This window comes from Paramormyrops kingsleyae, chromosome 18 (assembly GCF_048594095.1).
Source record: "Paramormyrops kingsleyae isolate MSU_618 chromosome 18, PKINGS_0.4, whole genome shotgun sequence".
In the NCBI taxonomy this organism is placed as follows: Eukaryota; Metazoa; Chordata; class Actinopteri; order Osteoglossiformes; family Mormyridae; genus Paramormyrops; species Paramormyrops kingsleyae.
In genome coordinates this window covers 16,292,100-16,317,520 of record NC_132814.1, presented here as the reverse complement: position 1 = coordinate 16,317,520, position 25,421 = coordinate 16,292,100, and the positions used below count along the sequence as shown (strand labels likewise).

Genomic DNA, 25,421 nt, shown 5'->3' with positions numbered 1-25,421 from the left:
GCGAGTTTATAAGCATCTAGAACACTGAGTGTGATTGAGTCTATATCCATTGTTATCGGTGTATTTTTTTATTTTATTTTATCATCGTGGTTTCAGTAGTGCTTTTTATTGTTTTCGTGATTTTCAGTCCCTCAAAGGTTGAGGGGGTTCATGGTGAAAGCATGCGAGTGCAGGGCTCGTCTTTGGCTCACCCAGGGCAGATGGGGGTCCTCCTTTCTCCTGTCATTAATTTGCTTTGTTTCTTCCCCCCCCCATTTGACTGCCCCGGTCGCGGCACGCTGTAACTATCGTGCACATAGATCCGCCGTTGCGGAGGAGCGAGGGCGTTGTGTCTGATCGGAGGCCGGAGCCCTGTGGTAAGCTGCTGCTGCTCCAGCTGTGTGCCTCCAAAATCCCCCACCCCCCCATGCTTTTGCTCCCGCCCCCGTCTGCCTAACCTCACCTCCTCATTCCCCACACACCTCCAGCTGTGCTACTCCGCTTTGCCCCTTGCCTATGGTTAGGCGCCACTGCGGGGTTGGTGGGGCCCAGTATGTCAGTGGAGAGGTTGGGGGGGGGGGGTGGTGGAGTGGTTTGTGTCAAGGTTTTTAAGTGAGTGATGGGAATGGGTTGAGATTTAGGCTGCGGCCTCAACAGAGGGAATTTAACCGAATGAAGCAGGTGTGTATGTGTGTGCGCTTGTGTGTGTGTGTGTCGCTGCCACGTTTGTTTTCCCTCCCAAGGTCTGTGAGGGTCTGAAATCATCTACAGGGGGAATAACGAGCTATGAGCTAATGCTCAATTTGAGATGACACAAAAGGCCTTGCAGAGGAGAACAAATGCGACATTTTGCCCATCAAAGGGGCTCTTGAGGATGCTGGGTCTGCAGGGGGGTGTCACCAGCGGCCGTCGGGGAAACAGCGGGGCCCCTATGCGGTGGCAGGCCGGCGGGGAAGGGGAGGGTTTGTGGAAGGCACCACCAGTGGGGAGAGTGAGGTCCTCCAGGGGCTCGTGCAAGCGGCTGGGACACCCGCCCACCTCTGGCCCTCAAGAGATCAGATCGCGGAGCCCACTTCACCAGGCTGACCAATGAATTGTGAGAATGGTGACTCTGGGACCTAGAATGCTCATTCAGCAGTGAATCTTTTAATAAACATGGCATGTAGGCTGAAGTGGCTATAGCATAACCACGGTATCTCAGCTGCTGGCCGCCGGTGGGTCAGGGTGGCGGTCTCGCCCTCTCGCCAGGTACCCCAGAACTCAAACAGCACGATACCCTTGTGACTCTCCCCACACGTGTGTGTCCTCGTCCGTGCGGTGTGCCGCGTGCCATCAGGTGTGGGCGGAGCCGGGGAAGTGGCGATGGGTGTGTGGCGTCATGAAGCCGGTGTCCCAACCCCGTCTCCGTCCCCAGGGCTCGTCCAGCGATGTGTGATCATTCAGAAAGATGACAATGGCTTCGGGCTGACTGTGAGCGGAGACAACCCGGTGTTTGTGCAGCTCGTCAAAGAAGGTAAGTGCTGCCCTGCCCACAGGACAGAGGTTCCGCGGCAACTCACCCGCGTGTGCGGCTGTGTCTTCTACTGTGTAAAGCAATTATGTGACTCATATGAACCTTTCACTATTATGTCCTGGAAACATAATATTATGTGTATTATAACACAATAAAACATTATCATCGACCTGTAAGTCACTTTCAAATTAAATAACTAACCCGATGCTGCGTCCATGCTGGGTTGGACTCCTACAGGGGGGTTTCTGGGATGTAAACATAGTGCACAGTACCAGTCATTAGTAAACCTGCATCCTCACACTACTGTTTGCTGTGTGAGGGGATGAAGCCACCAGCGCCGGTAGTTTGAGAGGGGCGGAGTCTGGCATTAAGTGTTGTTTACTGTGTACTCCACCAGGGGCACCATTCACTCACGTGGGCTTCTCGTTGCTCCGACCCAACCACACACTACCTTTTAGAGCATTATCCCTTAATGATGCCCCCTCGGTTCAGGCCTCTCTCATTTTGCTGGTGGGGTGCCTGTCCTGCGCTACCTGTATGTCATTAGAACGGGTTTTAGAGCTAGAAGCAATCTTTATGCGGGACTGGCCCAGCTCACCACAAAGCCCCATCTGTCTGTCGATATGGTGCCTCTCAGTGCCCTCAGCAATCTGAGTGTGGCCCTCTTATTCAGTACTGCAGCTGTGTGCGGGCTTGTCCCCCCACCCCGCAACCCACCCGGATGAACATTTCCTTTATTTCATACGCCCTTAAAAGTTCAGGAATGGCCATTTCGACCCTACATAGTGGCCGAAAAGATTCTTTGTGAATGTAGCCATTAGTATGGAAGGGCTTTAATGCCGGCGTCCCTTAAAAGGCCTGACACACACATGCGCACACACACACACACACACACACACACACACGGCTTCCCACTTCTTCATGTTCGGGTCTCCAGCTTCTCAATGCTTCTGTACGGATGATTAAATCCCTGGCTGGCGGCCGTCAACAGGGTCTTTACAGCTTTCCTCTCCTCCCTCTGATAGATGGCGCTGCAATGCGTGCTGGGGTTCAGACGGGCGACCGGATTATTAAGGTACAGCTATGGAAGGATCCCCCCAGTCATTTCTCTGTGTTGCTTCCTGCAGCTTTTGCTCTGGACCCCCCCCCCCCCTTAAAAAGTCCCCTCTGTTCTGGCTCCTGCCTGCCACCTGCTGGATCATTGCAGCAGCAGCAGTCTCGCTGCACTAAAATCAATACGAAAGTGGAACATGAACATTGTCAGGATTCCATGTCCTGCTTTAAAAGCGCTGAAGTTCGGAGGGTGGGAGCACAGGGGCGCAAGTTTAAGCTGACCTGAATGATCCTGATTTTAACTGATTTATTTTCTCCCCTTTTTTCTCTGCAGGTGAACGGGACCTTGGTGACACATTCAAACCACGTAGAAGTTGTGAAGTTAATTCGATGTAAGTGAATTTCTGGTTGATCTGTGGTATGTAGCTCAGTGAGAGTACTGCTCCCGTTCTGAGCCCTCCTCCGTTTTCTCGCTTGGCCTCTGCAGCGGGCTCCTATGTCGCTCTCACGGTGCTGGGCAGACCCCCGGGGCTGCACCAGATCCCCCTGTCCGAGGGTGTTGGTGATGCGGCGCTGCCTGGTCAGGAGCCCCCACCCATCACCTCCCCCCAGTCCCCGGCATCTGTGCATGGAGAGCGTACCTGCAGCCCCCCCGACCGCCGAGACACCACCATCACAGCCCCCGTGCCGCTCTGGGTAACGCCCTCACCACTGCTGCCTCCGCTCCCTGCCACTTGCTCCGTGTCACACCTCCTTCACCCCACTTTTACCCTCAGGAGGAGAACAACATTGTGCACAGCCAGAAGGTGGACATCCTGCAGAAGATGCTGTCCAAGGAGCAGCAAGACCTGCAGGCCAGTTCTTCCTGTCTTTTCAGTCACATGACCTACTGGGAAGGAGGGGTTACAGAGGTTTCTCTCTGGTTTTACCCAGTTAATTCATACATGTTTTTCATATACTTTCAACTTCTTTCAGTTTCCAATAGTTTGTTGTGGGTTGAAGGGGCGGCTGTAGTAATCTCTGCCTCCTGTGGCTGTGAATTTGATTGGTGAGCTGCACTGTACGACCAGCCTGTGAAATGTGGCATGTTTCTATACCCCACGCCCCCCCCCCCCCCCCCCCGATACAGGCCATGGAGGAGGAGTATAGCAGGAACCCCACGCGTAAACTACTGAAAGAGATTCAGGAAGCCAAGAAGCACATTCCACAGCTGCAGAGCGAGCTCAGCAAGGCCACTGGCAGAGCACAGGTGTGTGTGTGTGCGTGCGTGCGTGCGCGCGGTCATCACTGGCATCTGTATTTTATATCTAAACATAGTCCTGCTTCATGAAGGGGATCTTATAAAAGGCCCTGTATGTGTTGCGAGGTAGAGTCATGGTGATTCCCTGGCTGCCACCGTGACTGTGTGGTGCTTGCAGGATGGCCTGCCCTCCCCACGGCCCGGGGACACCCTGCAGTGGAGCGAGACGGATGAGGGAGCCCTGGGAGACGCGGATGCCATCCTGTCCTCTCAGAGCGACTGCACCCTCGACGGCTCCTGGACCAACATCTCCGCACAGTCCGTCAGTACACCTTCTGGCTGTTGTGTGTTCTTGTGCATGGGGAGGCATAACTATCCTTTACTTCCTGGCTCCTGTGCAGCCCTGACGAGGCCTCCCTCTCTCCCTGCGTAGGTACCGCCCGGCCTTCCCTCATCCTACCCCGACAGCCCATGCCAAAGAGAAACACCGACTCACAGCCCAAAGAGTACCCCCAGGGGCAGCCTCAACTCATGCACCTCCCCCGAGGCCGAGAATACGCCAGACCTGGTGAGGCCTGCCCTCCTTGCTGTCTCATCGTGTCTCATCGCTGGATCGGTCCACTTTAGTGATCCTGCTGTTCTCCCCCCTCCCTATGTCAGGATGGACAGTGCCAGTCCCACGTGGGAAGCCCTTCCTTACGGGCAGCGGCCCTCATCATCGGAGCTGAAGACGAGGATTTCACGTCAGAGCAGGAGCCGGTAGGCCACTGTCGTCCCCCCCCCACCCCCGTACGTCTAATAACCCCACTCCCCCCAAAACTTTTTTCCCATCTCGTTCTCTACATCAGATGAACGGCCAGTGCAGCTGCTTCCAGAGCATGGAGCTGCTGAAGTCGCGGCCTGCCCACCTGGCAGCCTTCCTGCACCACGTGGTGTCCCAGTTTGACCCAGCGCCCTTGGTACGCCGCCCTCTCCTTCCAGCCCAAGCTAGCCTCTCATTCATTATGAGTCAGACTTTCAGAACTGATCCAGGTTCAGCCCGCCAAGTCCAATATGTCCTTGTCTCCCGCAGCTCGGCTACCTCTACGCCGAGCTGTACAAGCAGACGACCTCCAAAGACACCCGTCGCGTGTTCCTCGACCTCTGCACTTTTTTCATGGACCGTACAGCGGTGAGTCACAGATGACACCCTCAGGCACTTATGCCCAGTCAGTCCTTGACAGCTCTATGTTTGATATGTGCCATTCACCTCACTTGTACATCACTTCAGATAAATTATGTAAAATAAAATAAATGCAAGGGAAGCACTTTTACTAAGAAACCCTGTGATTTCACCAGTAAGCCATGGCACTTCAATGCACAAGCGCACCACAGATTGCAAGATACCGTGTTGCATCTGCAAAACATAGATACATTTGTGCCATGGTAAAGATTTTTATGGATGCACTACCAGCCGCTGTTTGACAACTTTTTTTTACAAACTGTGAGTATACCTGTAACTGCTAAGTGCCACCCTCGCTCTCCCCGCTCCCAGCACTCAGCCGTCTGCTAGGTGCTGCATGTCCCCGGCCGGTTCTGCTAATCCTGCATAGGGTGGGGGGGTGCCTTTAGCTGCCGGCTCAGTCCTGGCTGCAAAAGGAGACCCTAGCCCCCCCCATCCACCCCCAAACACCTCTAAAGGAGCTCAGAAAGCCTTAGATGCATAGCAGTACACTCTGTGTGTGTGTGTGTGTGTGTGTGTGTGTGTGTGTGTGTGTGTGTGTGTGTGTGTGTGTGTGTGGGGGTGGAGGGGGGGGGTGACAGAGAGAGAGAGAGAGAGAGATATAAGTGGATTAGTGTTATTCCGTCCTCCACTTTGGTTTTTAAATCTGGCTGGTAGAGACACTCCCCCTAGCACTGGTGTCACTGTGCAGGAGTGGACTCCCAGCGCCATGGACTGATGTTTGTTTTTGGCCGGGAATCGTTCTTTTTGTGATGGGTATAGACTGAGCAGGTTAATGTACTGTGCCCCCAAAGAAACGAAACACTGTCCTTTAGACCAGGACGACCTTCTGTTATTATTGGATCCATCTGCACGGGTGCATTTAACGTGCTTGGTCCAGAGGCCTGACCTTCAGTTTGACTGTGACATGCTTCACGGCAGACCCACATGTGCCAAGGTGTCCTGACTGCACATTTTGGCATCGTATCCCATAACGGGATTTGGGGATGGATTATGGTAGAGCGTGCCTTAAGGATGGGAGCCATGGGGGACTGTGCTACAGGCTAGAGCAAAGCAGGTCTAGTATCAGGCAGCGGCATCTCTGCCCTGCAGACGAGGTGTCAGTCAACAGGGGCAATTTTAGGAGTTTTTTAGGGGCCAGGGGGCAGAGGGCATAAGATGGGTCCAAGTTCATGAAGAGGGGTCAACCCTATTCGGTAGCCAATGAACTTTTGAATCAATGATTGACAGGGGAGGGAGCACTCTGGGGGCCAATCACCTTTCAGTTGTGGTTGGAGCCCCTTTGCCTCCAGTATAGGCTCCTGCTGGTTGGGAATATGCTCGCGCCCCACCTCCCTGCCCCTGGAATTTGACTGTTTGGTTCTCCTGCACCATGATGGACTCAGAGACAGCCACCGTGGGGGTGAGATTTCAGGAAAAGGGTGACGGCAGGACCCCCTCACCATGTCCCCTCCATCCGCCACTCCCTCAGTTCCCTCCTCCCGGCTCATGTCATCTTCAATAGTATGACAAGCTAGGTGACATTGTCATCTTATTCTTCTCTCTCTCTGTCTTTGCTCAGAACCTTAAAGTAGCAGTACCAGAGTTCATCGCCTCTGACCTCGGTAAGCTTGTATCTGTGTCGCCATGTAGTGTAGATACTTAGATGCTCTCCCTCAATCTCTCCTGAGCCACCATGTTGTGAACTCCTCTGTTATCTTCAGCCAATTCCATGTTATTTTCTCTTGCCACTGTTGCGTGTTTGCCCTTCAAAAACTGTTTTCTTGGTTGCTAAGACACAGGCCACATAAATTCCTTATTTTAGCAATAGAGTGACTTTATTTCCTTTTTTGTGGCTAAGCAGTGTAACGGTTTTGTTAGATAATGCTGTTTAACTGTACATATAAACAAGGGAGCCAAGGTTACAGGCAGTAGGCGCCTTTAATGTCTTGCATGTCCTTCTGCTGGGGTTGTGAAACAAGGGGTGAGAATAGGAAGTACAGAGCCTGTGAGCACCTGATATCGAAAATAAGCTTGTGTGTGTGTGTGTGTGTGTGGCTCGTAGAGCGGCGGAGGCCAGAGCTGATTCCAGAGGATCTCCACAGGCTGTACGTGCAGTCACTCCAGGACTCCCTACTCACCGACATCCAGCGACACCTGGAGGACTTCCGGTGAGAGGGCAGGAAGGCAGGAGGAGTGTGCAAGTGATAACTATTAAAAAAAAAGCATCCACTTATAAGGAGACTGATGGAAAGCTAGTTATTTTCACACACATATACTCACTGAGGTGCTTTTGAAGTTTTATTGAAGTTTTATTAGTCATGTACACAATTATACTCAGTACAGTGTGCAGTAGAATGCAGGGTGGCCGAGTCCCAGGGTGTGAACAGAAGCTTAAGTGTCAAGACATGATGTAGTAACAAATATCAGATGTTAAATAATAATCGTAAATATCCATAGTGTGCAAAATTAGCAGGAAGTTGAGGTTTGTGCATTCATGTGCACATGCAGGCAGAAACGCAACATGGGCCTGACTCTGGCCGAGGGGGAGCTGAACCGCCTGGACACGGAGCGCGTGAGGAGCCGGGTGGCGCTGGACAGGGAGCGCTCCTGTGCAGAGCAAATCATCTCCAAGATAGAGGATGTGCTGTAAGCCCCCACCCCACCCCACCCCACACCCCGATGAGCCCCATTAGATGCCGTTTAGGCATAATCTTGGTGGCTTTGCAGTGATCTGTCAGTGTGTGTGCGTGCACCGACCTCTCTCTCTCTCTCTCTCGCTCTATTTCAGACTGACGTCACCCCCCACAGAAGAGGACAAGTGGTAAGTGTTTCCCCCCCTGCACAGGCTGCTCTGCCCCCCCCCCCACCCCCGTGAGCTGATAAACCGAGTTCAGATCAGACTCCTTGGCGCATTTCCTGAGCTTTATCAGTGGCCGCGTTTAACAAGCCTAGGCTGCCCGTCGTCGCCGTTCCTAAAAGTCACCCATAAAAGTGGCTTTTAGTGGGCGTCCCTGGCGAAGACGTGGCCTCTTTAACCAGGATGCCATCACAGCCCATGAGCCTGCTGGGGGACCGATGTGCACGCAATCAGCCGATGCCCGATAGAGTCTGGGCAGGGTTGTGGCTGGCTATTCACCACGTGCCGCCAAGTGCGCTGGGATGGCAGATAAGGGTTTCAGACTGAGCCGTCCAGGGGTATGTTTCCCAAAAGCATAGTTGCTAACAACATTACATGTTACATAGTTGGAACCGTGCAATTGAATGGATCCAACTATGTAAATTATTACCGGGAGCTTTTGGGAAACATACAGGCCATGTGGAGGTCATAGACCAAACCGCTGCCATGCAACTGTGAGGTGAGGAACTGGAAATGAGACCTGGCACTTCAGTTTTGGCACTATGTTGTCGGGGCCTGGACTGCCCCGTGTTGTAGGGTAGAGAAGTCCTCGGTCCAGGACATCCGCGTTCCGCCCCAAAAGAACATTTAGGTTTTTTTTTTTCTTTAGTTGTAAAACGTCCTGTGTGTTGCACGGGAGGTTATATAACTGCGTGTGCTGTGAACAGAGCCTGTTTTGTTTTCTGAAGAACCTCACCCTCTGATGTCACCAGGAGACGTCTCTGTACCTGTTTGTACATAGTGTTTGTGGAGAATAGCATCTGTGCCTCAGGAAAAGTCTTGAACAATAGAACCCTGGGGAGTCTGTGTGGAGGGAATGAGAATTATGTGGCCCTGGGAATCGCATGGCTCCACGTAGAAACTGATGTTATAGTTTTTATAATTTTCTTGATTTTCCTATTGGTGCATATTCCACCTGCGTTTGGTCGTGGTGGCATTTAACGCGAGCCTTATACGAGCGTATCCTACACACCCCCAATCCACACAGCAGCGCCCACTCCATACGCTGCCTTCCCACCCCATATGGTCCCGGGCACTAAAGCGCGGCCCCCTGTGTGTGTGTGTGTGGGGGGGGGGTGGCTCAGCATGACAGATGGCCTGCCGCATGCGGAGCCTGCCTCTTCGCCTGACAGAAGGCCACACGGCGCCTGTCTCTGCGCCCGCGGGAGCTGTGGCACAGCGCCGCCCGCTTTCAGCTTCCACTTCCCCAGTGGCTATAAAAAGGCGCTCATAGCAGCACGCCATAGCCGAGCACTTACCCTGGTGTCCTGTGTGTGAACAGCGTGCTGTGCTGCCACCTGGTGGATTTTCAGAGAACCAGAGGAAAACAAGTATAGATGATTGTAAACGGGCAGTGCCCTGGTTTAGAACGTCCGACTTAAAGACAGCTTGTACTTACAAACAGACTGACGTAAAGCCTTTTATATAAAAAAAATATGAGTTAAGTACAATGGTTCATAATAAATCCATGCACTACTTTGTGACGCTCATGAAAACCTTGTGCTGCTTCAGTTTGTAGGCTCGAGGTACAGTACAGTACCATATGTAGTCAATTTTTTTTATTACTGAACAGTAATAATTATTATTATGTACTGTATAATTATTGTTCCAACTTGCCTACAAATTCAACTTAAAGACTGACTTGGGAACAGATTTCTTTTGTAACCGGGAGACTGCTTGTATAGCTTAATTTTTTTTCGACCTATGCTGTCATTATCTTAAAGTCTCCATCAATCAAACTGACTGATAAATTATCATGGCAGAAATATAATAGGCTGATTTGAAGTGTGTGAATGTATGAAAACCAACATGAATTGCATTATTGATGGGAGTTCAGCCACCTGGTGGATGTTTGAGGTATAGCAGGGTCCTACCGGCCATTTAGTCCTATCTGTTTGTCGCTTTTCAGAGAGATGCAGTGCAGGTCAGCGAGGGGGGGGGGGGGGCTTGTGAATTGTGGGTTGTTTCCCCAAGGAATACCTTGCATGGTGCAGGATTTCCCCCCCATCCAGCTGGTTCTCCCCGACAGACTATCCCTCTCACAATCAGCATACATACTTCAGACGCCCCCAGTCTGTGATGTGAAGCCAGTGCTGCTGAATGCATCCCTCTCTCGTCCCCTGGCAGCAGCACCATGCAGTACGTGATGCTGAGCTACATGAAGCACCTGGGAGTGAGGGTGAAGGAGTCCAAGCGAGTGCGCATCAACTTCCTCCTGCCCAAGATTAAGGTGTGCCATGTGTACGTGCTTTCACCTACACAAGCAGATGCACGTGTTTTGTGGGGATTTTTCCCTTGCAATAAAACTTTTTTTTAATTGAATGATTTATTTTAAGAATTGGAGTTGCCAGATTGTCTGCTGGGGTGTGTGTGTGTGTGTGTGTGTGTGTGTGTGCCTTGCGATGGGTTGGTGCCCTATCCTGGGTTATTCTCTGCCTTGTGTCTATAGCTTCTTAGCCGCCTCTACAACCCTGCATAGGACAAACAGGTACAGAACTTGGATGGATGGACCGACCTGTTTTAATGACAGTATCCTCATACCTTACTCTTGGTTCAGTTTTAGTAGAGAAAGTCCCCACAAATACAGTGACACCCCTGTATTCACTACAAGCATGGGCACACACAGATTAAAGATGCTTGCCTGTGTGTTCACACTCACTGAGGTTTCCATGGATACAGAGTTCTCCTTTTCCCTGAGCAGAAGAGCATCAAGGATGGAGACGAGAGGGTGAAGAAGCTGCGCTTTCCCAGCATCCTTGTGCCCCCCCGGAGGCCCAGCTGCACCGACGGCCCACCTAGTAAGTTTCTGTGCGGCCGCCCCTCGTGGTGGCAGGGCGGGGTCACACGTCGTGGCCTAACGAGCATGTCCCCTGCAGTCATCCGGGCCGTGGAACTGAACAAGCTGCGCCCCCAGAAGCAGCTGTCACAGCCGGGCCCCTGCGCTTTGGAGCATCAGCAGGTGGGCCGCTCCCGGGGGAGCCAGACCAGCGAGGGCTCGGACCCCACCCATGTCCCCGCGACCACCACCTCGCCCCCATACAGTGCCCCTGGTGGCCCGGTGTCAGAGGGCAGCAGCCGTGATTGGGACTCTGGTGAGATACTTGGCTGATATGTATTTTACACTCTTTTTCTCTCCCTCCTGTTTTCCTACCGATCTCTCCTTCCTTTCTATCCCTCTCCCCTTCTTTTTTCCCCCATCCCTCTTCCTCCCCAGCTTCCTCTCCCTCTTCCCCACCTGCCACGTGGTCTGTTGGCTGCTGTCTGCCCCCCTCCCCGAGCGACGCTCTTCTCCATCTGTGGCTGATAGCCTCAGGCCGACTCGACCCTCTGGCTCTTTTACAGCCTCCCTTTTTGTTTTGGGGGCCCTTAATTGGATACACCTTGAATTGAATGTCTTTATTGAGTTTTAGTTATGTTTGCTTTTTAGTTTTCAGCATAGATAGTAATGTATCATACTTAATAGCATGTAACTGTTTAAGTTTATTTGAAGAGTCATCTTCCTTCACCACAGCTGGTATAGCTTTTAGCCTTGGATCTTGGATCATAATTCTTGCCACACAATGGTGTTGTGAGTGACGAGGTGAGGAGTGCTTTGTCTGGCTGCTGAACGGTGAAGAGAAACTCAGGCCCTGGCAGGAGCTTGGCCTTTTGTAAAGTGGTGTAGTTTTAGTGATGGTAGCCTAGCCTACGCCTGTGGTGAGGAGGCACTAAGCTACCCATGTGGCTCTGCAGGCGCGCTGCCAGCCTCGGCTCTCCCCCGGCTCGCCGAGGGCCCCCTGTCGAGCGACTCCGCAGACAGCACTCCTCACACACCCAGCACGCACTTCGACTTCAGCCCGTCCTGCCTGGAGCAGCTGCAGGAGGAGGAGCGAGAGAGCGACAGGTAAAACGCTTCCCCGACTTCACCTTTATGGTGGCAGACGTTTGCAGGTCGGCGTCTGCCTGTCCTGTTCATCCCCTGCTGTTTTATGGTGCTTTTGTGCAGCTCGTGTCCATCTGAGAGGAACATGCCCCTTACCCTTTTTCCTGCATTGCTCCCTTTGGGGCTTCACCCTGTAAACATGGCCCAGCTGTCCTCTCTGTGCGGCTGTGCTCGGGGCTCCTCCCAGCAAGGCTCCGTGCTGTGGGCCTCAGCGACCTCTGTACCAATAGTGCCACACGAGGCAGCAGTGTGAACACTCTGTCCTTACATAATGACACTTCAGACAGTGGACTGGCTAGCACCTGGAAAGAAACTCACTGTCTTCTCTTGTCCTTTGTCTACAGGGTCCTGGAGGGGGGAACGCCTAAAACAGCCCGAAGGTGAGCATCTACGTTCATAAGTCGTGGCTATATGACAGCATAAGACGCAGTCTCAGCCCTAATGCATGCTCTGTGTGTGTGTGTGGCCATAGGGCGGACCCACTGAGTTCGGCAGACGTGCACAGCGAGGACGACCAGGGTAATGAGATCGAGTTTGAACAGGACCCCCCCAACTGGCAGCAGCTGGTGAGCAGGGAGGTCCTGGCTGGACTCACTCCTCCCGAGATCAAGAGGCAGGAGGTCATCAATGGTGAGCCCCTCCCCTGCATCTGTTACCCTGATCCCGTCCTGGAGCCCTGGAGTGGGGTTGTTATGGGAGACAAGTTCACATCACAGCCTTTAAATCAGCTGTCCATACTCTGGCTTTATGGTCACTTTGGCTCTTTAGGTGACAGACTGTAAATTACTCATTTGTCTTTCCAAAGTAAGATTGAAAAAAAGAATCCTTTTCCCTCAGGGTTTTAGTATTTACTATACCTGACTTGCAGCCTCCATTCCAAGTCTGCACTCCGACCATCCGCTTGTTCATTATGCTTGCCGACACCTGTATCTCACGCATGCCCCCCCGCAGAGCTCTTCTACACGGAGCGTGCCCACCTGCGCATGCTCAAGGTGCTGGATAGCGTCTTCAACCAGAAGCTGACCAGGGACGCCATCTTGCCCCCCGCTGAAATCAAAAGCATCTTCGCCAACCTGGAGGAGATCATACAGCTGCACGGTATCTGCCCCCCCCCCTCCCTGGGAAGACCCTGTGACGGCCCTGTGCGTCCCAGATGGACCGTAGGCCTCATTCTCCTGTCTCTCTTCCACCCCCCCCCCTCTCTCTCATGCTTTCAGGCTCAATAGCCGAGCAGATGACCGCCATCCGGAGGAATAACGAGACGACCGCGATAGAACTCATAGGCGACGACTTGCTCTCCTGGGTAGGGGCCTTGCTTTAGCTCAGTGGAAAGGCTTGTCATGTTGTCATGGCGATTCACCTCACTGCCCCCCCCATGTATGCCAATTTTTGGGATGTCTGGAGGCAATTGCCCCAATCCCTCATTTCCCAAGTGTCTCCGCCTCCCATTCCCTGGTCAACACCCCTCAACGCCCGCCGCTGACAGTCAGCGTGTCGGCTAAGCCTGACCAGTCCCTACTCGGCTCCCCAGTTCGGCGGCGGCGAAGAGGAAAAGATCAAGCGGGCCGTGGGAACTTTCTGCAGCAACCAGCCCTTTGCCCTGGAGCTCATCAAGACGCGACAGAAGAAGGACCAACGTTTCAACTCCTTTGTCTTGGTGAGTGGAGATGCGGCATCTAATATTTACGGCAGTGAGCTCCAAAATAAGTCTGTCTGACCACCAGGGGGCACTCTTCTGTGTATCTGCAGGAGGCGGAGAGCAACCGGCTTTGCCGCAGGCTCCAGCTGAAAGACATCATTCCTGTGGAAATGCAAAGGCTTACCAAGTACCCTCTTCTGTTGGAGAACATTGCCAAGTACACAGGTACCCGTGACCTACAGTCGGGGGATTACATTTTCCTACCAGCTTGTGCATTCTGACAAATCTCAAAGATCCAAGAGCAATTCTTTTTCTGGTTTCTGCATATCTTCTTGGCCCGGTTCTGTAGTCTCAAAATGAGCCAGCTGACCCTACGGCCTCAGCCTCCGTGCTGCTGCCTGATTGGCCGCTTGAATCTAAAATAAGTCTCTTGTCGAGCTGGAAATTGACATCATAAAGACATTTTGACATGACACGTAACTGAGGGCTCTTTACAGACTCCCCCGCTGGCTCTGGGCCCGCCATCGATAAATTGCAGTTTTGTTTTCAATTATCGTAACATTTCCTGCGAATGTTAGGAGCTGCCAGGGCTAATTTAGCCCGTGAGCTAAACGCCAGCCCAGTTTTCATTAGCACATATCGATGAGATAAACGCTATGATCAGCATTGGAAATTAGGGGAGCAGAATTGCATGGCATTGCCTGATTATCTATAGCCTAATGGCGTATATATTTGCCTGTGCACACGTGTCCCCACAGAGGACGCAGAGGAGATGGATAAGGTGAAAAGGGCAGGCGAGTGCTGCAGGCAGATATTGAACTACGTCAACCAGGCTGTGAAGGAGTCTGAAAATAAGCAGGTAACTGTGTAGGGGGACGGGTGGGTCTCTGGTGCAGTGTACTGCCGTGGCTCCACCAGCCCTGTGCATCTCTCTTTGGCTCCGCCTCCTCATGGTCTCCATACTAGCCAGTTAGCCAGCTATCTGCTTAGCAGAGTCTTTCTTCCCTGTTGAGTTATAGCACATGCTCTGGGCTAATGTACTACTCAGTTTGTTTTTCTACAGCTCCCTTTACAACATGGTCATCCCAGAGTACTTGATTTAGAACTATTATATGTGGCAAACATTAAGTGCAGCATCGTACATGAAAGTAATGGCATTTGTTACACAACTTAATGGTGCCGCTGTATACCCAGTATGTCAGAGGGAGGATATTTACCGAAGCAATAAAGGTAAAGTTTAGAGCGAACAGCCTCTCAATTTTCCTGCTGCTCCTTCTAGAGGTTGGAGGACTACCAGAGGCGCTTGGATCTGTCCTCACTGAAGCAGAGCGAGAGCACGCTTATTGCCGAGTTTAAGGTCAGTCCCTAGGGGCCCTGTCACCTTGCCCGGGCTAGGAGAATCCAAGGTCTGGTCACTCACACTCATGCTACTCCTGCCACATCCCGCACAGAACCTCGACCTGACCAAGAGGAAGATGGTGCACGAGGGACCCTTGTCCTGGAAGGTCAATAGAGACAAGACAATCGGTATGCCAGCCCACCGGTCGCAAACGGGGACTCTGGGGAGCCACTGTAGTCTTAAGGCCTTTTCACACCAAATGTGACACAAAAAAATCACACAAATTTGCTAAATATTCCGGTGCTAACTTAACGGATCAAAAATTCTTACACCAAACATGATGTCAGAGTTTCGTAAGTGAGCAAAGTGAGCACAGTGAACGAAGCTTTACAAACTGGCGACAACCACTAGCAGCAGGCAGCGAGTTTTTCCTGTTTTTTTGAGCAAACAAGTTAAAAGATGATTGCGAAGATACTGGACACAGTTGCAAGAAAAAGCTTGTGAATTCTTTACAATTACGTAGTTTTCTGCATTAATTGGTAATAAAATGTGATCTGATATTCATATGTTACAGTAATCAACAAACATAATCTGTCTTATGTAAATTATCGTATTGTTTTTGTACCTGTTGACATCGTTCAAACATTCACAGTGTAGGTAGGAAAAAGTAAGTGAAGCCATGGATTTAATAACTAGTTAAACCTCTTCTGGCAGCAGTAAGTGCTTTTGATAGATGCGGATCAGACTTGCAAAATGTTCAGGTGGAGTTTTGGACCATGCTTCCTTACATAACTACTGCAGCTCAGCCATATGCTTAGGACATCTGGTGTAAACGGATATCCTGACATCATTTCACATCTCAATTTAGGTTAAGGTCTGGCCTCTGTCTGGGCCACACTAAAAAGCAGATTTTCATTTTTGAAGTCACTCTATAGTAGAATTATGTTGATGTTTCTGGTATTTGACCTGCCACATCACCCCACATCTACTGAGCTTCAGCTAATGGACAGCCACCCTGATATTATCTTGTAAAATACCTTGATATTCTTGGGAATTAATTTTCCCCTTGATGATGGCAAGCTGTCCAGACCCTGAGGCAGCAAAGCAACTCAGAACACGAGTCTCCCTCTACTGTACATCACCATTGGGATGATGTGTTCATGTTGGTATGCCCTTTTTATACCATATATAGTATTGCATGTTCTCAACCTTCAAGACTCTTTCCCAGTTGCAGTGTGAAGATGGTCTTTGGCAAACTCCAGCCATACAGAAATAATCTTTTTTTGGAGAGTACTGACTCCTGCCATAGTGTCCTGCCATGGTCACCATGCCTGTTCGTGAATGGAGATGTTAACCAATTATTCCTTCAAGCCTTTAACTGTTGCTCTAAGGTTCTTGAAACTTCATTGAACATTCTGTGTTGTATTCTTGGAGTCACTTTGGCAGGGCGCCCACTTCTAGGAAGAGTAGCCACAGTACTAAACTGTCTCCATTTATAGGGAATTTGTCTAACTGCGGACTGATGAATATTTAAACTCTTTGAGATGACTTTGTAGCCCTTTCCAGCTTTTATGTAATTCTTGGTCATAGGTCTTCTGAAATATTTTTTTTTGTAAGGCATTGTTCTCATCAGTACATGCTTCTTTTGAATAACAAATTCGAAATGTTTCAGTGGTTTTAGTAATGCAAAGTAGCTGTAACTCACACCTGCAGTCTCATTTCATTGATTGGGTGCCAGGTTCAGTAACTCCTGACTCCATTTAGCTTTTTTGTTGAAGTCATTAACATAGGAATTCACATACGTTTTCTACCCTGCACTGTGAATATTTGAATGATGTATTTATTACGTACAATACAGTATTTTTTATGCTATTCAACACAGTATTTTTAAGCTACAAGGGTTGGATAATGAAAATGAAACCACAATAATTTATTAATAAGGTGTATGGCCTCCTTTTGTCACCAATACAGCATTATTTTGTCTTGGGAATGACAGATGAAAGTCCTGCACAGTGGCCAGAGGGATTCTGAACCATTGTTTTTGCAGAATAGTGGCCAGGTCGCTATGTGATGCTGGCGGATGAAAACGTTTCCTGACTCGCTCCTCCAAAACACTGCAAAGTGGCTCAATAATATTCAGATCTGGTGACTGAGCAGGCTATGGGAGATGTACAGTTTCACTTTGATGTTCATCAAACTAGGGCTGGACGATATCATATCGATATTATATCACGCATGCGCAATAATCACCAGGGCTTCAGATGACAGATGAAGCATTTGGCCGGATGCCAGCTTTTCGGTGAAATACGAACATTAATTTACGCCCATAATTTGGTAAGAGGATTAGTAGTATGACTTAAATATTAATGAGATGCGTTTTGTGACACCCAAAAGTTAGTAATCTGTATAAACTTTATGTTTCTTAAATTCGATTAGCGGAGCACCCCACATAATACTGTTTTGCTATACTGCGGTTTGGTATACCTCAGTGCAATATGCAATATGAAGAAGAGCAGCCACAACATCTTTTAAAAGAGGAGACCTTCTGGATAAACAACGTAAAAAGACGTCGGCGGTGTGGTGGTACTTTTTGCAGTTCAAAGTCTGACACATTTATGAAACATAAATATATGCCGTATTTGTACTAATAATGACTTTTGGATGTCATACAAAGCCTCATTAATATTTTAGCCATACTACTAAACTGCTTAAATTGTGGGCGTAAATAAATGTCCGTATTTCACCAAAAAGCTGGCGCGTGACCAAATGCTTCGTCTGTCATCTGAAGCCCTGGTGATTATTGCGCATGTGCGATCTAATATCTATATGATATCCCCAGCCCTACATCAAACCACTCATCCACTCATGGTCATCCTGATACATGGGCACCATGTTGAATCCATTGGGTGAACATGGTCCTCCAGTATGGTTCAGCAGTCCTTGGCAGTTGCACATCCATCTAGAACAAGTAGTGGGCCTAGGAATTGCCATGATATTGAAGCTCAAGCTACCACTGATCCACCCCTGTGCTGCACCCTGGGTACACAACAGTCCAGGTGGTGAGCCTCTTTGGGGCTTCTCCGCACCATAACTCTCCCAGATATGGGAAAGACAGTGAAGATGGACTCATGTTTCACATTGTCTATAGCCCAAGATTTGCGCTGCTGGCACCATTGAACCCAACGTTTGCCATTGGCACGAGTGACCAAAGGTTTGGCTTTAGCAGCCCGACCATGAATATTGACCATTTGGAGTTGGGCAGCTGTGGTTTTATGCTTTTTGGATACAATCCCGGTTAGTGCCCAGACGTCCCTTTCAGACAGCTTCCTCTTGCGTCCACAGTTACTCCTGTTATGACTGATGTGGTCTGTCCTTCATGGTGGTATGCAGACATTACCCTGGGTACCATGGCTCTCAATACACCACAAAGACTTGCTGTCCTGGCCACAGATTCAGCAGTGAGATGTGCACCAACAATTTCTCCTGTTATAAACTCTGATATGTCTCCCATTGTGTAGTGTGGATTGTAATATTTTTGTACAGCTATGTTATAGCTCTGCTAATTCAACCGTCACACTCTGCTCTTACTGATGGAATGTGCAACCGGTGAAGACTGGTCACCGGGCCACACATATATATGCATGAGGCCTCAAAATACTATATTGGCCAGTGTCTAAAGCGTTCACATACTTTTCCTTGCAAATGTACATTCAATCATTAAAAAAGTATCAAGAGGTTAAACTTTACAATGATCTTTACAGACGGTACTTCATTATGAGCAAAATTAATATTGAAAACATGGCAGTAACATCACCTATTACCAGTTAACTGCAGGAATGGAAAAAAACAGCTTATTGTTTTCGGATTTTTTTTTTTTGGATATTGATTATATAGAGACAGGTCTATAAATCATGCAAAAATAAAAATATTAATAAATAACTACATTTCAGTATAATCTGAGGCATATTGCTAACCTTTAGAACTTAAGGGGAAAACTGTCCTTAGAACAGCTGCAATCAGTGTAACATGCTCCTTATCAAATAAGGCTGAAATTTCAGTTTTGATCTCAATGTTTTTATCGATTCTAACATTAAAATATAGATTTTTTTTACCTTGTAATTGAAGTATTTATATTATTATAAGGAGCAGGATATTAACTATTATTGGTCTGGGCCACTCATAAGTGGGGAGAAAGGGAAATGGAACAATCGATCTGCCAGCAACCTTGTTCCTATTCAGAAAAAAACGATCACGTATAATAGCTGACATCCTACTGGTCATTCATTATTTAACACATCTGAAAACTGCAGCAATCGAGCTGTCTCTGAATAAAAAAGACTGATCACGACAAAGCAAATTTGGCAGACTTGTTGTGAAAGCCTTCATAGAAATACAATATCGTGCATTTTTTTTGTGCAAGAAAATTGGACTCTTTGTGAAACGGCCTTAAGATGTAATTTTCCAGCGGGATTGGGGAATAAAGCAGATTATACTTTTTAAGTACTTCCAGCTTCACATCAAAGTCTGAGGGGTGCTATAAGTATTCAAGCACTGTTATTATTAGCTGGAGTATTTTCTGAGCACTTAGTTGAGTCAATTCTTTGTGGAACTGAACTGGGTTTGAAATAACGCAGACCTCCCCTCGCATCGTGTTTTATTAAAGTACCACATGTTTAATGTGTTACCTGTTTATACGGATATTTTCAGGGCATAGAACAGATTGAGTGGCTGGGCATAGAGTCAAGGATTCTTGTAGGATGTGAACTCACAACCCCACAGTCCTCTAACTCGTCTTCCCCCAACCCAGAGCTCTACACGTTGCTGCTAGAGGACATCTTGGTGCTGCTGCAGAAACAGGATGAGAAGCTGATACTGAAGTGCCACAGCAAGAACCTGGCAGGAACCTCAGACACCAAGCGCATCTTCAGCCCCGTCATCAAGCTGAACACTGTGTTGGTGCGCTCCGTGGCCACAGGTGAGAGGGGGGTGCTGAGACAGGCGAGGCCCAGCGTGCGATTGACTTCAGTGACAAGCCATCACAAAGTCTGTATTTGCTCCTAGCTATGGGAAATAACAGTATGCTTTGTTTTCCACCAGACAACAAGTCCTTCTTTGTGCTGTCCACAAATGGAGCCCTGATCTACGAGCTCATGGCACAGACTGTGTCAGAGCAACGGACGTGAGTCCTGGCACTTTGATTTGAATAAAGCGTCTACACAAATCTGTCATATCGCTGTAGGTTAATCCTGCATTTTTTCATCCTTCCACTAGGTGGCTGTGCCTGATCACGCAGCAAGCAGAGTCCATGAAAACAGAATTGCCCAGCATCATTACTTTACCTTCAGAGTAAGTTGACAATCACTGCTTTTGCTTGTAGTTTTTTGTTTTGTTTTTAATCATTATCATCTTTTTGAAAAACGCAGAGAGGAGATTTAATTGCTGGCTGCGTATTTGTGTCCCTTTTCTCCAGTGGGGATCGCGAAGCTGTCGAGATGATCAGTGCAGGTGGACAGAAGCTGAGCAAAGACCCCAACCGGAACTCAACTGGGAGCATCCAGTCACCAGGTGCCTCTCAAGCCCTTTCAAGTGCTGGTGTCAAATTGCTCAAGACTGAGGTGTAATTAGCATAGACCAGCTGTGTTCCACTCCTGCTCACTGTCACCTAAAGGGCATTTGTTTCGCCTGCAGAAAAAGATGTCGGCTCTGCACCTCCAGAGATAACGCAGACCCCATCAGTCGGTTCCAACCCATTCGAAGACAACAGATCAGATGAGGAGGAGGAAGAGGCTGAACAAGATGGAGAGGAGGTGGCTTTTGTGGACCCAGAGCTTGGTGACAGGCTGCCTGCTGACTCTGATGACGACGATCCATACACATTTGGAAACCCAAGCTCCACAGCCGAGGGGGCCTTGAAGACTCGTGAGTGGAGACTGCATCACAAGATTCGTTCCTCCATATTGCCCATATCGCCCATATCCTATCTATTACATCATCATGACACTGTTCAACATATTGTCTTGTTCATTACTGCATTTTATTACCGCCAGAAAGTGGTATTGGAGCTCTCTTGTCCCTGCTGGCCAGTGTAGGCAACTGCCTTTCCTCTGTCTCAGTTGAAGCTCTCAAAAAGGTTCTGCTGGATCACATGATCGGCCAGGGTGTAGCTGAGGAGGGCAGACAGGCGTGGCGGGACCACAGGGGCCGTCTCCTGCGGACCACCTCCCTGCGGGGCCCCATGGACAGCCCAACTGCTCAGGTTTCGGCGCCCCTCCTCTCCCCGGAGAATGGTGCAGAAAAGGCGACGGGCATTCGGGAGCCCACCTTGGGGGACACGGGGTTTTTCGAGACCTCCGACGATTATGGTGAGTGCCAGAGAGGCCATAGGCTCTGGCTATACCAAAGCAAGTGCCTGACTCCTCCCCTTCTCTACTGCAACCTCAGCAGGTAGCTATATGGTCCTGGAGGGCTATGGCGGCTCAGGAGAGAGTAGCACAGACGACGACGCCCAGGGGGGCGAGAGGGATCCGGGGATCCGCTGGGGCCCTGCCGGCGACTCTGGAATCGACCTGAAGAAGCTGCTGTCATCATCGTCCCTGTCGGGCGGCCAACCCAACTTCAGCCGGCAGGTCATGACTTACCTGCGCCTCCTGCAGGTCAACCTCAACCATCTAAAGGTGCAGCACTGTCACGCTACCGCACAGTCACGTCTGACCCGAGCCGCTCTGGTCCGTGCCGTTCAGTATTCCTGTTAGTGTGCCACAGTTGGGCCTTTCTAATGAGACTTGTCATCCTCCTGCAGGAAGTGGAGGCCAAGTATTATAGACTGTGCCAAAAGCAGGAGGGACCAGCTACCGACATGTATGAAAGTAAAGGTGAGTGACGTCTTTATTCATAGAGACCAGAGCAGCAGGTCCATTGAGAAATGGGAGCAGCTGAATATTGAGAGGAGGGCAAACAAGCATAGAGACAGGAGTGGAGAAAGTATTCCTGGAATTCTGTGAGAGTGACAGGGGACTCCAAGCTGTCATCTGCTGTATATCACCCAGATTCAAGTGTGACGTATTACTGCAATGGCTGTTTGTTGCATATAAAAACATCTAACTTTGGAAAGCATTTTGATTGTGATGGAGGACCGGCTTGATTAATAGCCATGAAAATGCAGCACGCACTTGAGAAATAACGATTATGTAGAGAAAAAACAGGCCTTATTTTTTGCTTTCTTTTGTTTGGTTTTGTTTCTTTGCGAATGGGCTGTGAGTCACTGCGAAACCGAAATAGCCAGTGTAAGCAAATGGCTGTGGAGCCCTGATCCCCAGTCTTCACAATCTCATGGAAAGTGCTTGAATGGAGCATGGGTGGCCTTTTACACTACAGTCTTGCACTTGCATGATATTGCTTGGGTCTTGTGAAGCCCACTTCAGGTATAATGGCGGATCCGCCTCTCTCCCAATCTGCAGATAGCTAAGAGCTAGCTGATGGCCGGGCTTCCCAGTCACTCATCCACATCTGGCCAGAGGAAGAGGACACACGGACTTAGGAGAGGGCCTCGGGCTGTCCTCTCAACACTGTTCTCTTCTGAAGCCCTGCTGTCATGGAGATTGGAGAATGGGGGAGGGGCTAGCATGGCCCCACCCTCATCTTGAGCATTTGTGTAAAGCCAATCAGGGAAGATGTAGTCCAGCCCGGCCTTCAAAGACTGCTCCTCCAGCCTTCAAGTCCTCTGTTTCGCACAATCTAACCAAGAGGAGAGAACTGTACCAAAATGTATAAAGCTTAGGATGTATTAAACACAAACCAGAAGAAAAACTAAGGAATTTTGTATGTATTTTGCTTAATTTTGTGTTCTTTCACCCCAAGATGTATTTATTATTTTTGTTGTTGCAGTTGTTGTTGTTATTGTTGTTTGTTGTTGCTGTTTGCCGTCGTTGTCAGTGTTCTGGTTAGTGGTCCTCACGTTGCTTGCATGCTTTTTGGCCCGTGGAATACCCCCCCCCCCCCCCATCCCATTTGGAGGCCCCGCCCTTCTTTTAACCACTCCCATCAGCCACAAAACAGGACAAACACACCAGGGGAGAGGAGGGAAGAGGTGGATCTCAGGTGCTCACTCTAACCAAGCACACCTTTTCACCGGCTGTAAATATGTCTTCCGGTTCCCTTGAAATGAGACGCGCCATGTAGTAGCGGGGTCAGCTGAAAGGCAGAATGTTGCCCAAGAGGTTCTAATACAAATTCTGACATCAGTATGCTGGAAGAAAATGCTTAGAGCTGGAAGCCTCGATTTGTGTGTTCGGCATGGCATGTTTTTCTTCTTTTGGTTTGGTTAAGAAGGCTTGATGTTGTGTTCACCCAGTGTTGCAGAAGTGTAACCTCTAGTAGTGGGAGGGGAGGCTGAAAGCACCAGCCTACACCCTCTGTGACTGGCTTTAGAAACCTTGACTGATATCCCCGCTCCCCCCAGACGCCTCAGCTATTCACTGAAACACAGAAAGTGCATAGATCTGCCTGTGTCGGACCCAGTCTGGTGGGCAAGATCTAAAGAACTTCGGTCTGATTCAAATGGTCTGGAGGGTGGGAGGAAAGGGTCAAGACCCATGTGCCACTGAGACCACTGAGCTTAGAGCCTTGTTGGGTCGGACGTGGGGGTGAGCACCAGGAAGTGTCTCAGGAAAAAAAAAAAGTGCATTGATGACTACTTGTGAAAATGGGTTTGGTTGCTAGTGATTCCCTTAGCCGGTCAGCCATGTACAGTATCATTCCCTGTTGGGAGTCTCGGCTTCACACCTAGAATATGCCCGTTCTAGTGGGAGTGAAAGGAAGGAGAGATCCCACTAATTGACATGCAAGGACTGTTGTCATTCAAAAGCTACTTTCAGCTCAACAAGAGATGTTTCTATATAGACTCCATATCAATCATACGCCTCACTCAAGCTTCCAGCTGTTCAGTTGGCCGCTATTCTCTTTGATTTGCCTGAGTGGCACTTTGAAGAATTCACTCCTTGGAGTCATGTGGTTTTACTATATAACCAAGTCAGAAGGAGACCGCTGGCCATTAGTGTCACTGGTCCTCCTCACGATGGTGTAGAAGTTGCCGTTTCTGCTGTTTGAGATCATCAGCCACTGAGGAATCCTTCCTGGACGCTCAACGTTCTTTTTGATCACTGTGTGTTCTCTTATTGAGTAGTTTTTTTTATTTTTTCTGATTACTGTATAATATCCTTGGAAACCAGCTACTGAAGACCTTTCGCTCACGACTTAGGCGGCGAGTGCGAGGCCGGGACTTGCTGAAATCCCAGGGTTGGATTAACGAGAGAGCGTGGCATGCGGAGATGCACTTCACGCCATACTTCCGAATTCAGCCAAGCTGCCTGACTCTTGCTTTCCAAGACATTGCTTGGACTCTTAGGTTTTAAAGAAATATAAAGTATAAAAAAAAAGCTAAACATAATGCATAAGCCTAAAAAAAGGAACTGTATTGATTATTTTTAATGTAAAAAGTGTACAATTACTGCATCTCTTAGATACATCTTTGTATTCCTTTGTTTTTTTCTTGCTTTCTACGTCATACAATCATTTATTTTAACAGAAGCTACTAGACAAGAGAAAGAGACTGCAAAGTATCCCTAAAATATTAATGTAATCTGTATTTGTATTGATTATTTTGTCTAGACATTTGAGGTATATTTTTATTATATTATGGACAATATTAATGATCTCTGCTTTTCTGTTCAAAACATGAATAGCTCTTTTAGTTGACAGATTCTATTAAATTTAAAACCTGGTATACAGTGGAAAAAAACAAGATTAATTGTGTATTTTATTTTGTTTTGTTTTTGGGAAACAGGTGGGGAATATAATCAGGATGTGAACTTGGCCAAAATAATTTAAAATAAGTCAAACTGTTTAAATGTCATTAAATAAGTTTTGTGGAAACAAAATGGTGGAAGCACAGTCTTATTCTAAAGCTGGTGGGTAGACTTACTGGACTTATGTTTGTCTGGACACATGTGGGTCCAGTTTGGGTGGACTGTGTTCTCAGGCTGCCACGTCAGGTGTCCCCAACCAACCAATCAGACACATCTCTTTGGGTCACATGGTGTTGTGTGGTGGTGAGGGTGATTGGGGCATGTGCATGCCACTCTGCATCAGACCCCATGTTATGCTTTGGGCTTCCCAATGCTGTGTCAGGCTGATACAGTTAACGCATTTCAACAGTAAGTATGCCGTTTTCCTGTAGCTTGTTACATGTCTGCAGTTATTGTTTGGTTAACATTTGTTCCCTTTCATTAAGGCCTTATTTGACGACACTGATGTCATGATGTATATATTACACTGTAGGGACCAGATGTCCCAACAGTGTGATAAAAACATTATTTTTTACCTGCACAAGAGAAAACTTAATTATATAAAAATCTGTGACTGCAATCAAAAAACTAAAAATACCGAAAGACTTTGTTTGGTTACTTACGGTTAAGGGTTAGGGCTGGGAAGGGGTTAAGGTTGTCAATGTAAGGATTATGGTTCCATACAAATAAATGGATGGTCCCCAGAAAAAATATGAATATAGTCATGGCCAATAGTTTTGAGAATGATACAAGTAAGTAGTTTGCTGCTTCAGTGTTTGTAGATCTTTTTGTCA

At 48.7% G+C, this 25,421-nt stretch overlaps 1 protein-coding gene across 4 annotated transcripts in view; it reads left to right on the top strand.

Annotated features, from left to right (window-relative positions):
• Nucleotides 1-24,720, top strand: part of arhgef12b (Rho guanine nucleotide exchange factor (GEF) 12b) — a 60,403-nt gene extending 35,683 nt beyond the window's left edge. Inside the window, exons 1-38 of one of the 4 annotated variants that reach the window (XM_072702435.1) lie at nucleotides 333-356; nucleotides 1,394-1,492; nucleotides 2,518-2,567; nucleotides 2,880-2,937; nucleotides 3,033-3,241; nucleotides 3,322-3,399; nucleotides 3,675-3,794; nucleotides 3,964-4,107; nucleotides 4,219-4,353; nucleotides 4,446-4,544; nucleotides 4,634-4,744; nucleotides 4,858-4,956; nucleotides 6,569-6,611; nucleotides 7,052-7,157; nucleotides 7,498-7,635; nucleotides 7,778-7,810; nucleotides 10,013-10,115; nucleotides 10,587-10,683; nucleotides 10,762-10,977; nucleotides 11,618-11,768; nucleotides 12,152-12,187; nucleotides 12,280-12,437; nucleotides 12,759-12,905; nucleotides 13,025-13,110; nucleotides 13,339-13,464; nucleotides 13,557-13,671; nucleotides 14,205-14,305; nucleotides 14,726-14,803; nucleotides 14,898-14,973; nucleotides 19,593-19,760; nucleotides 19,883-19,964; nucleotides 20,057-20,131; nucleotides 20,256-20,350; nucleotides 20,474-20,704; nucleotides 20,899-21,147; nucleotides 21,230-21,459; nucleotides 21,585-21,657; nucleotides 22,243-24,720. In XM_072702435.1, the coding sequence (XP_072558536.1) occupies nucleotides 2,529-2,567; nucleotides 2,880-2,937; nucleotides 3,033-3,241; nucleotides 3,322-3,399; nucleotides 3,675-3,794; nucleotides 3,964-4,107; nucleotides 4,219-4,353; nucleotides 4,446-4,544; nucleotides 4,634-4,744; nucleotides 4,858-4,956; nucleotides 6,569-6,611; nucleotides 7,052-7,157; nucleotides 7,498-7,635; nucleotides 7,778-7,810; nucleotides 10,013-10,115; nucleotides 10,587-10,683; nucleotides 10,762-10,977; nucleotides 11,618-11,768; nucleotides 12,152-12,187; nucleotides 12,280-12,437; nucleotides 12,759-12,905; nucleotides 13,025-13,110; nucleotides 13,339-13,464; nucleotides 13,557-13,671; nucleotides 14,205-14,305; nucleotides 14,726-14,803; nucleotides 14,898-14,973; nucleotides 19,593-19,760; nucleotides 19,883-19,964; nucleotides 20,057-20,131; nucleotides 20,256-20,350; nucleotides 20,474-20,704; nucleotides 20,899-21,147; nucleotides 21,230-21,459; nucleotides 21,585-21,657; nucleotides 22,243-22,250 (4,113 nt within the window). In that variant the 5' untranslated portion in view covers nucleotides 333-356; nucleotides 1,394-1,492; nucleotides 2,518-2,528 and the 3' untranslated portion in view covers nucleotides 22,251-24,720. Of the gene's footprint in view, nucleotides 1-332; nucleotides 357-1,393; nucleotides 1,493-2,517; nucleotides 2,568-2,879; nucleotides 2,938-3,032; nucleotides 3,242-3,321; nucleotides 3,400-3,674; nucleotides 3,795-3,963; nucleotides 4,108-4,218; nucleotides 4,354-4,445; nucleotides 4,545-4,633; nucleotides 4,745-4,857; nucleotides 4,957-6,568; nucleotides 6,612-7,051; nucleotides 7,158-7,497; nucleotides 7,636-7,777; nucleotides 7,811-10,012; nucleotides 10,116-10,586; nucleotides 10,684-10,761; nucleotides 10,978-11,617; nucleotides 11,769-12,151; nucleotides 12,188-12,279; nucleotides 12,438-12,758; nucleotides 12,906-13,024; nucleotides 13,111-13,338; nucleotides 13,465-13,556; nucleotides 13,672-14,204; nucleotides 14,306-14,725; nucleotides 14,804-14,897; nucleotides 14,974-19,592; nucleotides 19,761-19,882; nucleotides 19,965-20,056; nucleotides 20,132-20,255; nucleotides 20,351-20,473; nucleotides 20,705-20,898; nucleotides 21,148-21,226; nucleotides 21,460-21,584; nucleotides 21,658-22,242 lie in introns of those variants that run through there. The other 3 variants (XM_072702434.1, XM_072702433.1, XM_023816281.2) reach the window with 3 other exon arrangements.
• The last annotated feature ends 701 nt before the right edge of the window (nucleotides 24,721-25,421 follow it).